The sequence below is a fragment of the Heptranchias perlo genome, chromosome 21 (assembly GCF_035084215.1).
Source record: "Heptranchias perlo isolate sHepPer1 chromosome 21, sHepPer1.hap1, whole genome shotgun sequence".
Lineage (NCBI taxonomy): Eukaryota > Metazoa > Chordata > Chondrichthyes > Hexanchiformes > Hexanchidae > Heptranchias > Heptranchias perlo.
The window spans coordinates 23,376,834-23,388,947 of record NC_090345.1 but is presented as its reverse complement, the minus strand read 5'-3'; the positions used below and the strand labels follow the sequence as shown (position 1 = coordinate 23,388,947).

The following is a 12,114-nucleotide window of genomic DNA, read 5'->3' as shown; positions in this document are numbered from 1 at the left end:
GCATACTTTGTAAATAAGGCTGAGGCACATTGATACTTCTTGACCTTTCTGTGGTGTTCAATATGGTTGACCACTCTATCCACCTCCACTGCCTCTCCTCAGTGGTCCACCTCCATGTTATCACCCTCTCATGGTTCCTCTCCGACTTGTCCTAACATAGCTGGCAATGATTTCACTCCCATGCCCACATGCTCCCATTTTCAGATGTGATGCTTTTGAAAGTGGACTTTAATTGTTTTTGTTTCCGATGTATCTGTCTCGTGAAATGTCATACAGCTGTTAAATCTCATTACTTGAATACGAGTACACGGAACTGAAAATTGAAAGAGATAAAGAGTGACTATACAGGTTTTGCTTAAGGCACATTGACAAAGACAGAGTAGAGGGAGCATCATTCTGCATATGGTTGTAGTATATATGACCAGGGATTGCTTAACATTTGGTGCCCTTTCCTTCATGAAGACAAAAAATCACCAAAAAAGATTTGTTTTAAATTTGTAATTTTTGAGGTTACATTTTCATAGTTATATTTTTACAGTGTTAGAATAGAAACAGAATGTTACCTGATTAGAACAGGTAATATGATTAGAAATGAGTGTTGTAAAAACAATCACTATTTCAGTGGTAGTTAATGGGTAATGTTTAGTTAGTCATGGGATCACTTCTATAGTACAACAATAAATGCCTCATAGCTGCTTTTTCATTTCCTTCATTTAGTGATCATCATTCACAGGCATTGGTATAAGGCAACTAATTTGTACATCTACATTTTATAAAACATTCAAAATTGTAAACTATACTTCTCTAAAAATCATTATTAATACAAGACATCACATCCCTAGAGTGTGTGCAGGGCAATAAAACATCGAAGAGTTAAGGTGATAACCCACGAGAACATTGAAACATTTTCCTGCATGCTCGATGTTCTTTACAATAGGTACAGATTTCCTGAATGTGTACAATTTCAAGTAGAAATCTGGAGAAGAAGGCAGATTAACCCTATTAATTGGCTTAGTGAAAATAAATCAAACATATTAAAATTTGCAATTCATATCAAAGTGATAGATGGCTAGCTCATTATTTTAATACAGTTCTTTGTATTATTGTCTAATATTTGGGTCAACTGAAGCACCACTCTTAAAAAGGAAAAACTCAAAGACAGAATGCCAGTGTGTTTTGAGAGGCCCCTGTCTAGTTGATGTCAGTGCGCTGTGTGCACTTTTCTTTTCAAACAACAGGGTTCTACGTAGGAACACAAAGTGGATTACTTTTTTATTTCCCAAAGCAAGCATTCAGTTGCTTTCTGCATATTCTACTCATAAAATTGTCACAATTTCTATTGCATGGAAAGTGTGTATGTGTAAGTTTTCCTATAAGCTAATTCTTTTCACTATTTCTTACATTTTCAGTCTTTTCTTCTGATCCACAATTTACATGTCCTTAAACTTTAGAACCCACTCAAAGTGATGAAAATGCTAGTAAAAGTCAAGAAACCGTACATATAATTATATATAAATTCCTGGCTATCTGCAAGTTGTGGTGCACAATATGGGAGGAAATCCAACAAGCAGGATCTTTGCTCCCTGAACTCCCACACCAGGTTGGAGGAAACCTTCAGAAAATTCACCCTTCCATGTGTGCAGGATAATATCCTACTGTTTAATCTGTTCTCAATAGCAGACTGTGTTTTGGACTACAGATTCAATATTAATTTAATAGATGCAAATGCAATTCTATTTCTCAAATAACATTTTAACAGTCTTCACTCAGGTAGTTCAAATGAAATTGGATAGTGTTGATGTAAGCATTAATTTAAAATTAAATAGTTCAGGATTATCTATATTTTCTTAAGTTTACATGGCGAGCTTTACTAAATTTATTTGTTTTTTTTTGAATGATTTGAGTGCACTGTGATGCAAAGTGTTTAACAATTTAGCTGTGGGACCAGTGAAACTTATTTAAGAATTGACTGTAGATCAGTTTAGAACAGCATCCCCTTAAAATATTTTAACATAAATCAACATTAAACTGACATTTTCTGTTTTTAGATTGTGTACGAACAAAATAATAAGACAACAGCCTTTCAGCCAATTTGATCTCATCCTTCCTGAATACCGACCCAACTATTTTCCCAATAAAGCATTGAGCTATTGATCATGCTTCTGGTGTCTCTGATTATGTCAAAGTATTAGCAACTTTTTCTACATCTAGATCCAGATTTATTCTGCACTGATGCTTCTCAGACATACACCAATAGTTGAACCAATAGTTCAGATGAGGAAATATTAACACTTAGCAGGTCCATGCAACTAGAACTGTAGTGACTGTGAAAGATAAATATAGTCAAATCCATTGATGTGTCAACCAGATACTTGAAAATTTCTAATGTGCAGTAAGCAAATAAACACAACTCAATTTGTTTTAGGATTAACAGACAAATATTAGTCACATATGCCAAGAAACTTGTGTCTAAATCAGATACAAAGTCAGTGGAGCAATGGCTCCACGCACCAGTCCATGCCGGCCTGAGGCCTGAGCCAAATTTGGCGTTGGGCCTCATTTAAATGCCACCGGTGAGCTGTGGGCTGGTCTGGGAGGACAGAAAATCGGTTGGCTCCTATTCTAAGCCAGCTGGAAGGTCAAATCCGGGGGAAGGCGATCCAGGGGGTGGGGGTGGGGGGGCCTTGAACATGTCGGCAGTGGGCCAGAGTTTTTCTGGGCCCAGGAGGAGTACTCCTGCTTTTCCTAATCCCACAAAAATAAACACTGAAAATTTCCTGAGTTTTTCTTGAGTGATCTCCAGTGATCTCTTTTAAGGATCGTTGGTTAGGCCACTCAACACCTGATATAACTAGGAGGAGCATACGTGGTGTAAGCGCTGCCCACTTGTACCTGAACTTTGTATTCGGGGGTCCTACATCTGGCGTAGTACCCCTATTTGCATACTTAAAGAGTTAACTGCTTGTTTCAGGCAGGTGCCCATGACGACTAAAAGCTGCCCAAGCCGATATAACATATGGTGCCCTTCCGGCGCAGTTCGGGCACGGCAGATGGCGATCCAAATTTTGGAGGTCTAACGCCTATTTTACGCATGAAAATTGGGCAGCCATGAGTTGAATTTTTCCTTTGTAAAGTTGTGTTATTAAAAATTTCAGTTTTGTGTGCCCAGTTCTAATAAAAACAATATTCCTGAGACTTTAGCTTTGAGACCCATTCAGAGCATTAATGTAAAACCAGCCCTGGTTCTAAAGTGCTGCACTAACATTGAGACTTCACCAGCACTGAGTAAGGTTTCTAAAAAGTACATCATTTCTTAACAGGGACAATTATAAATAATGATTGTATAAGGAAACAAGGTAAAATTTGTTCTATGCTTTTCTGAGGTATATAGCTAATCAATAATATCACTCGACACAGATAAGGCACAGATTATGGTCATTGGACTGAACTTAGACTCTAGGAGGCACTGTAGGTCTAGGAGGCACTGTAGGTCTAGGAGGCACAACAGGTTTTTGACGTGTTGGTACATAGGCTGCATGAGGTACTTGATTTTCTGTCGGAGCATGTTGCCTAAAAAACAAAGAAGACTTTTAGCCTCTGATAATATAAACTTAAAGATGCACTGTATCATTTTCACTACTTTTTATACAAATAATCTGGGACTATAGTAATTATATACTTGCATGGGTTCACCTTTAAGACCAAGCTGAAGGATCTATGATGCAATAGTGAAGTCAACTCTTTTGTACACCAGTAAGGAATACAGGCAGCACATCAAGGAATTCGACAAATTCCATGTGTTATTTATGATTGATACTGTGTAGCGAATGACAAGGCAAAATCACCAGCATGGAAGTCCTGTTCAGAGCCAGTAGAGTTGGCAATGAAGTGACACACAACAAAGCACGGTTTCGCTGGATTGGCCACATCATTCGTATGCTGGTCAGTAGATTTCAAAGCAAATGCCGATGAAAAGCAGTATTCCTGTGGTAGGTATACATGCTAAAAAGACATCTTTAAAACAACTTAAGAGTAATTAAGGAGCCCCACTGATGACTGAAGACATAGTAATAGATAGGACACGATGACACGCTGCCTTGCATGCTGATGTCTCACTTGAAATACAAATGTTTGTGCAAAGTAAGCAGAAATTACACAGCAGTAGCCAGCCACACACATACACTTTATATATACTTGTATCCACATTTCTAAAGATTGTGCCTTCTTGTTCTGAATTCCCCAGCAGAGAAAATAGATTCTACCTTATCGAATCCTTTTATCATTTACCAGACTATTTTCTAAATGGTGAGAAACTAGGATCTGCAGAGAAGCAAAGAGATTTGGGTGTCTATATACATAAATCACTAATAACTAGTGGACAGTTACAAAAAGCAATCAAAAAGGCTAATAGAATGTTGGCCTTTATCTCATGGAACACAAACGGGAAGAAGTTATGCTTCACTAGTATGGAGCCTTGGTCAGACCCCCATCTAGAGCACTGCATTCAGTATGCCCCTATATTTACAGGGAGGTGGGGAGGGAGCAAGGGAGCACGGTAGCGGGGCGGGCAAACCCAGAAATGCCAGTAACGTGGAGGTCCTGCCGAATTTAAAGGCAGGACCTCATTATCATTTTTTAATTCTGTTTCCCACCTGGCAGCCGGCCAGATTGACAGGCTGGCGGGTGGGAAAGCCAGCAGTAGGAGGCACCAGCTTTGGGGACGATCCCCGGCAATCGAGAAAGATCGGAGCTTGGTGGTGTGGGAGGTCGGACCCAGCAATCGGGAAGAAGGAAAGGGAAAGTTGGGGCTTGGCGAGCCCACGGAAACCCGGCCGATAACTGTTAAATTTAAATAAAGCTCCCAATTGCACTGTAGGAGCCTGATTTAAATATTATAATGAAGCGTCCCGCCTCTCCTAGATGTGACACAGGCAAGCCTCTCAACCCACTGCCTTAAAAATGGTGGCAGGCACATACACGGTGGGTTGGGGACACCTTCCTCAATTTTTAATTTTTAACCCCCCCAACCCTCTCTCGCCCATCGTGGGGGGTTAATATCGACGCCCTTGATTAGATCACCCCTCAATCTTCTATACTCAAGGGAAAACAAGCTAAGTTTATGCAACTGTCCTCATAATTTAACCCTTTAACCCCCAGTATTATTCTGGTGAATCTGCGCTGCACCACTTCCAATGTCAATATATCCCTCCAGTGGTGCGGTGCCCAGAACTGAATGCAGTACTCTAGATGGGGTCTGACCAAGGCTCCATACTAGTGAAGCATAACTTCTGCCCGTTTGTATTCCATAAGATAAAGGCCAACATTCTATTAGCCTTTTTGATTGCTTTTTGTAGCTGTCCACTAGTTATTAGTGATTTATGTATATAGACATCCAAATCTCTTTGCTCCTCTGCAGATCCTAGTTTCTCACCATTTAAAAAACCTTGGTTTGTCTTTCTCGGATCCAAAGTGGATGACCTCACACTTCCCCACATTGAACTCCATTTGCCATCTGTCTATGCCCCTGCTCCCATCTGCGCTATTTACTATGGCTCCTAATTTAGTGTCGACTGCAAACTTGGATATACAACTCTCTATTCCTTCATCCAAGTCATTGATAAGTATGGTGAAAAGCTGAGGCCGCAGTACAGATCCCTGGGGAACACAATTCATCACATCCTGACAAATCAGAATAAATACCCTTTATCCCTACTCTCTGACTCCTACTTTCCAATCAATTTCCAACCCATGTCGCAAGGCTGTCTCTAATTCCATGTGCTTTCATTTTTGCTAATAATCTCTTGTGTGGAACATCTGCAGGACACCCCAAAGCTCTTCACAGGCAAATAATCACTTGAAGTGTAGGGAGGGGTTTTAAACCCCCAAGAACGAGTGGCTTGGAGTCAGGTAGGAGGTAAAAATAGTAGTTTTTCAGGTCGTGACCGCAACCCGGCTCCAATGCGCCCACTTCTGGGTTTAACGTGGATGCGATTGGATGCTTGCAAGGAACACACTGGCCAAGGTCGTGTTCCCAATTAGTGGCAGCAGCGGGTATTTAGCAAGGCACGTAACGTTAAGAGACGTTAAGCAGCGTTTTTCTAATTGAATTTAACTAAGCTTTAAATTTAATGCCTCCAGGACAACTGGTAAAAGGAGGCGAGAAGGGCCGGTTCATCAGGTAAGTGCCTTTATTGCACTGCTTGTGGGGTCAGGAGGGGCAGGAGTGTTCCCTCCAGGCCCAACAAGCTCAACTGCCGTGATCGGACGCCTGTGATCGGCCGACCGACCCCCCCCCCCCCCACACCCAATGTCCGAGACACCCCCCCCCCATTCGATGTCCGACCCCCCCTCGATGTTTCCTACCCTCCGGATGGCTCCAGCCCTCCTCCGATCCCTCCAGCCCCCGATATCTCCAGCCGCCGATTTACCTGTCATCCGCTCCCTGGCTGCTTTCCCGCCCAAGAGGCTGGGAATCTGGCTGGCTGTCACGTGGGAAACCCGGAAGTTAAATTGTAATCATTCAGTTAGGTCGTGATCGCACATTCTAACCTGCTGATTTTACTTCTGGGTTTTGCGCCCAAAAATCTTCCTCCCCGCTCTCTTCCCAGCTCCGAGTAAAAATCATGCTTGTAGTCTCTGTTGTTTGATAGACAAACACGGCAGGCAATTTGCACATTCTATGGTCTCACAAACACTAATGAGATGAATGACCAGTTAATTTGTTTTTTGGTGATGTTGGTTGAGGACACTTTGGAAAAATGCCATGGGATCTTTCACATCCAGCTGAACAGCCTGACAGGGGCTTGGTTTAAAGTCTCAGCCAAAAGATGGCACCTCCGACAATGTTGCATCCCTCAGGACTGCACTGAAGGATTAGCCCAGATTATGTGCTCAAATCCTGGAGTGGGGCTTAAACCCATGACTGATTGACTAACAGGCAAAAGTGCAACCACTGAGCCAAGATAACACTCTAATCCTACTCTCCTACTCACTCTAGGGTTGAACAATTGAGAGAGCATCATTCTTGGTGACTTTACACGTCATTTTAATTCCAGCATGGAGACTTCATGACCACTATTATTTTCTATGTGTAGAATATTATTTCCATTTGGATGAAATTCAGCTAAGCATACAGTGGAAAAATTGACAGTATCAGCAGCACTCATATTAAACATACATACCTATTTGGATAGATATTTGTATTCACAGTAGAAATGACCTGGAAATACAGCAAAAGCAACCAGCATGTTACTATTCCACCCTTTACCTTTGTAATACTAAAAATATACTAAGCCATGAGGTTTATAGTGTATGTAATAAAACACATTTGTGCTATGTAATGCTAGTAATGAACATGTTAATGCATTTATGTGAAATTTGTTTGTTTGCTGTTTCAATAGATATATTAACCCAGTTCTTTGATTGGAGAAGGCTGCAGCAGTGGAGAATAGTGAGGCAATAGACAGCTCCATCCTGAGAAAACATCAGGACAAGTCCTACTCCAGAAAGTGTGCTTCTTGTGCTTCTAGTGAACCAGCCAATGCCACTAATTGTGTCTGTGGTAAAATGTACCGCCCAGAGTCCCTTATCTTTCTGGGTGAAGGAAGAAATGGTATGAGACTTAGAAAGGCAAAAACTAGATATATAATAAACATTTATACAATGCACTTTGGCAAGATTTAGTTCCATGAAAATTGGAATAAACAATATCTTAATCGTACAATGGCTTTAGAAAATATTAGAATGTGCTATCAATGATAACTTCACAAAGTATCTGTATGAGTGTTCGGCCCCATCATCGCTGATGAACTGACGGATGGGAATTCAGTAGTAGTGTCTGTATGAATGTGCACCTATATGTATGATAACTTCCCAAAATATTTGTATGAATGCACATCTATATGTATAACTGCTTCATAAAAAAATACAGTTAGCCTGGAATATAATGGCTTTCAATCAATGGTACAGGGGAGTTGCTGAAATGACAGCGATTCTTACTGGATTGTTTCTCTGATTGCCTTGGTTTGAGGAAGTGTTCTGCCTTCTATTCTGTGCTCTGTAAAATAAAACGGTTATTTTCATAAGAAATGCCATGGCTGGAAATGAACAGCTACAGATCTTGCAATGTCACCAAAGTTAGATAGTTTCCTGATTTCAGGTTTTTATTCCAAGGGAACAATACATCTTTAAATGTCTTATCTTGTGAACACAATAATTTCCTCCCCACTCCTGTTTTATGAACAGTGCATTCTTTATTCCATAAATAGATACAGTAAATTTCATTCACCCATTCATGCCATATTCATAATCTACATGCCCAGGGTAGCCAATGTATCGTTAGGGAGGGGAAACATCAGCCAGGTTGCCACTCCTGATTGATATCCAGTGACTCCTGATGGCAAGTGCACATTTGGTCATCTAGTGAGGACAGGATCAGGCTCGGCTTTGATGCCTCCAATAGAAATAGCATGCCGCACTCACTGTCCCGGCTCACACATGAAGAATGGTGAGTTAGGCAGGATACTTGAGGGCAGCCAGTGCCCATGGAACCATATCGCACCATGAGCCTTCAGGAGAGGAGAGGAGAAAACACATAGTAAAACAAAATCAATGTAAAATATCAGCAGATAAAAAAATAAATTAAGCTCAACAAGAAACAAAATCAATAAGGAAGTAACTGTCTTTAGAATAAAAACTTGGTGAGAAGTTGAAGGTGAACTCAAATCTCACATACGTCTTGTGCGAAGAATTCTTCTTTCTCCAGAGTCGCTTTATTGCATTACGTTTAAAAAAAATGATTATGCCAATCAAAATAAGCACAGGGACCACCAAAAGGAAAAATATCAGCAAGCCATCTCGAAGTGAAGTATCTAAAGGAAAAGAAAAGACTTCTTAACTGATTTTCCTGCAATAACTCGATTTGCATGTTATTAATGATAAACTCCAAGGGATACAGATGGATGGCAAGATTCAGTGGGTTCTTGCCTTGGATTTATGTTGTTGGCAATATTCAAGAATCCAAAAAAGTTATTTCAAAGCTTTACATATTGGAGACAGGCTTTACGTGTAGGATCATAGATTGGCAAGGCAGCAGTTCTAATCAAGTGGCTCTTATAGCATAAGAGTGAAGCTTGAGTTATTTGTGATCAGAAGAACCCCAAGATTAATTCACTGCCTTAGGCCCACTGCCAGATGTTTGCTCCATGACATCTGCACCGGGAATTTCCTCGGGGCTTCTCCCGCTCCACCACCAACTCCAGCAGAAACTCCGTTTACGTGCATCAAAGGGATTTCTGCCAAACTCTGCCAAAGTTACAGTGACAGAGTGAAAGAAGCCCCATGGAAACACCCACTGATAGTCTGTAGCTGGTTTTACAAAATATTTTTGTTACTTTTTTACTGTTATATTGAAAATGTCCTAATTAGATGGTATAAGTAAATGTCCCTTTAGATAGGTTTGGGTGGGTTAGTTGACTGGCTGACTGCCCATCTCTCCTGGGATTTGGATTCAAATATGGGCTAAATTGATGGGAATTCTTTTAGATATAAGGGTGCTATGTTAAATGGTTTTGCGCATGATTAACTAATTCCTAGTGGGCATGGGCAAGAGCGTAAAATGGCATTAAATTGTCAAATCTCACAAGAATGAGTGGGGAAGATAATGGGGAATTTACACTGACTGTGCATTATTAAATTGCTTTGAGAATCATGACTGGCATGCTCTTTACAAAGGTCACCAATGATGAAAACGAGTACATATTTGGAAAGTTGAACAAATGATTTCAGTTTCCCGTATTAATGAAACAAAATTTAATGGGGAACTATGCTCAGTAATTGAATTCAAATTAATGTATAGTCTTAATAGAAAAATCAAAATATAATCATTTGCAAAATCTATTGGCATATATCATCAGCTATCAGTAGAGATACACTTTAAATGCAGTTAATCTACAAATGTGTGAGAAATACACCTGGTTCACAGCAATGTATCTTTTTTTTAAATACCTTTGTGAGTGGGTCCACTATCTATGCTCCCTCCATAACCACTGGTGTCACAATTAGGTGGTGCCCATCCATCATCACAGTGGCAGTTCATATTACTGTTGCAAATCTAATAAGATATAAAGACCCTTTCAATAAAAGATCACAGCAACAGAACTACTGAAGGAAATCTACCTGACTCCCTTATTGCAGTCATTCTAATATTTTGGTCATGGCAACCTGTCGTTGCTACTGACATTTATACATGTGCCTATGCTGAACTGACTTTTGCAATTCAGCATCCATTCTATGATTTTGTTACCATTCAAAGTGGTACCATCTACAAAGTCTAGCTCAGGACCACTGGCTTTATTTGTGAATGAACTCCATCAGTTCTCTATCAAACAGTGGTACCACCACAATAAAACTTATCTTATAGGTGCTGAGATCCCCCGGTGCGATATTAATAGCAAATATGTTACTTTTCCCACTGGTTTAACAAAAATAGTTAATAACCCCATAATATCCAAAAGAAAATAACCTGAACTACAATATAGCCTTGATAAAAGACAAATAAATAAAACAATTTTGTTTTGTGAAAATAAATCAATCCAATTTTTGCTTAGTGTCAATTTTACAAAACAAAACTCACTACGCCCTCATAACATAAAGCATAAAGTAAATACCCTTGTAGGTTCACACTGTGAATAGGAAGATAATAATTCTTACACCGTGATTATTGCATTTCCCTTTGACATCACAATCAAATCCCAGGTTGCTAGCATTCACACATGCAAAATCTATGCAGGCCTGAAAAAAATACAGGTAGTAAATTAGAACAAATATAACAGATTGACGTACACTTAATTTTTCATTCTTACACTACCTTTACCAGTATTTAGAGTATCTTGTACCACTTATGTAGGAATAGATCCTTGAATATACCAGGGGAGAGTGGTTATTAGGACCTCCCTAGAAGGATGCCATTATTGCTCCCAGCAGCCCTCTTGCAGAGGGAGCCACTTTAAAAAATAAAATATGGTGAAAAATCTTTGGGAGTCTGATCACAATCCCAGTCCGGAGCTTCAGGTGGTCCCCACATGTGCCACTGAGTTGGCCAGTACGCCAGGCATATCTGCCTCGACTATACGTTAGGTTCCAGTGAGAGCCCGGGACACAGGAATTCTGCCGTTTGGAGTTCCTACCCTCTCTTAAATTGAAGGCCATGTTTAGGGTTTGTAGTGCCTCTTCCCCCCAACATGCCATCCTGCAAACTTTGGTGCTAGGCCAGGACCTGGTGTATCCAGGTCCCTGACTAATTTCCAGCCGCTACATCCTTACTCCCACTGGTGGGAGTACACCAGAACGGGCATAGATTTTTGGGGCTCCTGTCTCTAATTTGTGCAGCTCTGCACTTTTGGAATCCATCATTCTGCATATGTCTGAAAGAAACCCACTAACAGTGATGCACATGCACAAAAAACTTCGTAGGCTAATGGCAGGCACATTTTAGCAGTGGCGACATAACTCTGAAGGCAAGTGGTAAACTAGAAATAATGAGAATTCAAAACCACGATTTTAAAAAAATAGATGGCTGAAGAGCTGAAACTAGAGGGCATGAGATTCAAGGGGAGGTAATTTAAAAAAAGACAATATTAATTTGAAATATTTAAATATTGAACACTAATAGAAATGAGAACAGTATGTTCACAGTGGGGGAAGGGTGGGAAAGTAATCCAGCGGCGGGGGCGGCCTCGCACGTGCCTGCAGTGGCCAGAGTTTTCTTGTGGACCATTTTTTGAGCAGCCTCCAGCGGTCTCTTTAAGTACAGGTGGTCAGGCTGCTCAATGCCTGTTCAAATGGGCGGAGCATGCACGTTCTTCCCATTTGTACCTGAAAATTGCAATCAGGATCCTACAACCGGCCTAAGACCCCGATTCACATATTTAAGCAGTAATCCTCTGGATACAGACGGATGGGCTGCTCGCCCATTTACTGGCCATCTGACAATTGCATCAGAAGGGCTTTGGGCGCCAATAGGGTGGCCAAGGTGCCCTCGATTTTCAACTGCTGGCCGCCCATTTTTCAGGCGAGAAATGGTAGGCTGTGTTAATTGTTTCATTGTGATTTATA

General features: G+C 40.6%; 1 protein-coding gene across 1 annotated transcript in view; it reads right to left on the bottom strand.

Annotated features, from left to right (window-relative positions):
- Window positions 1-511: 511 nt before the first annotated feature.
- The window catches only part of adam9b (ADAM metallopeptidase domain 9b), a 54,088-nt gene continuing 42,485 nt past the window's right edge, over window positions 512-12,114 (bottom strand). The window contains exons 17-22 of the mRNA XM_068002303.1: window positions 10,711-10,791; window positions 10,006-10,111; window positions 8,735-8,870; window positions 7,999-8,056; window positions 7,182-7,219; window positions 512-3,570 (exon numbers count right to left, since the gene is read on the bottom strand). Of these exons, the coding sequence (XP_067858404.1) occupies window positions 3,450-3,570; window positions 7,182-7,219; window positions 7,999-8,056; window positions 8,735-8,870; window positions 10,006-10,111; window positions 10,711-10,791 (540 nt within the window). The 3' untranslated portion in view covers window positions 512-3,449. The remainder of the gene's footprint in view (window positions 3,571-7,181; window positions 7,220-7,998; window positions 8,057-8,734; window positions 8,871-10,005; window positions 10,112-10,710; window positions 10,792-12,114) is intronic.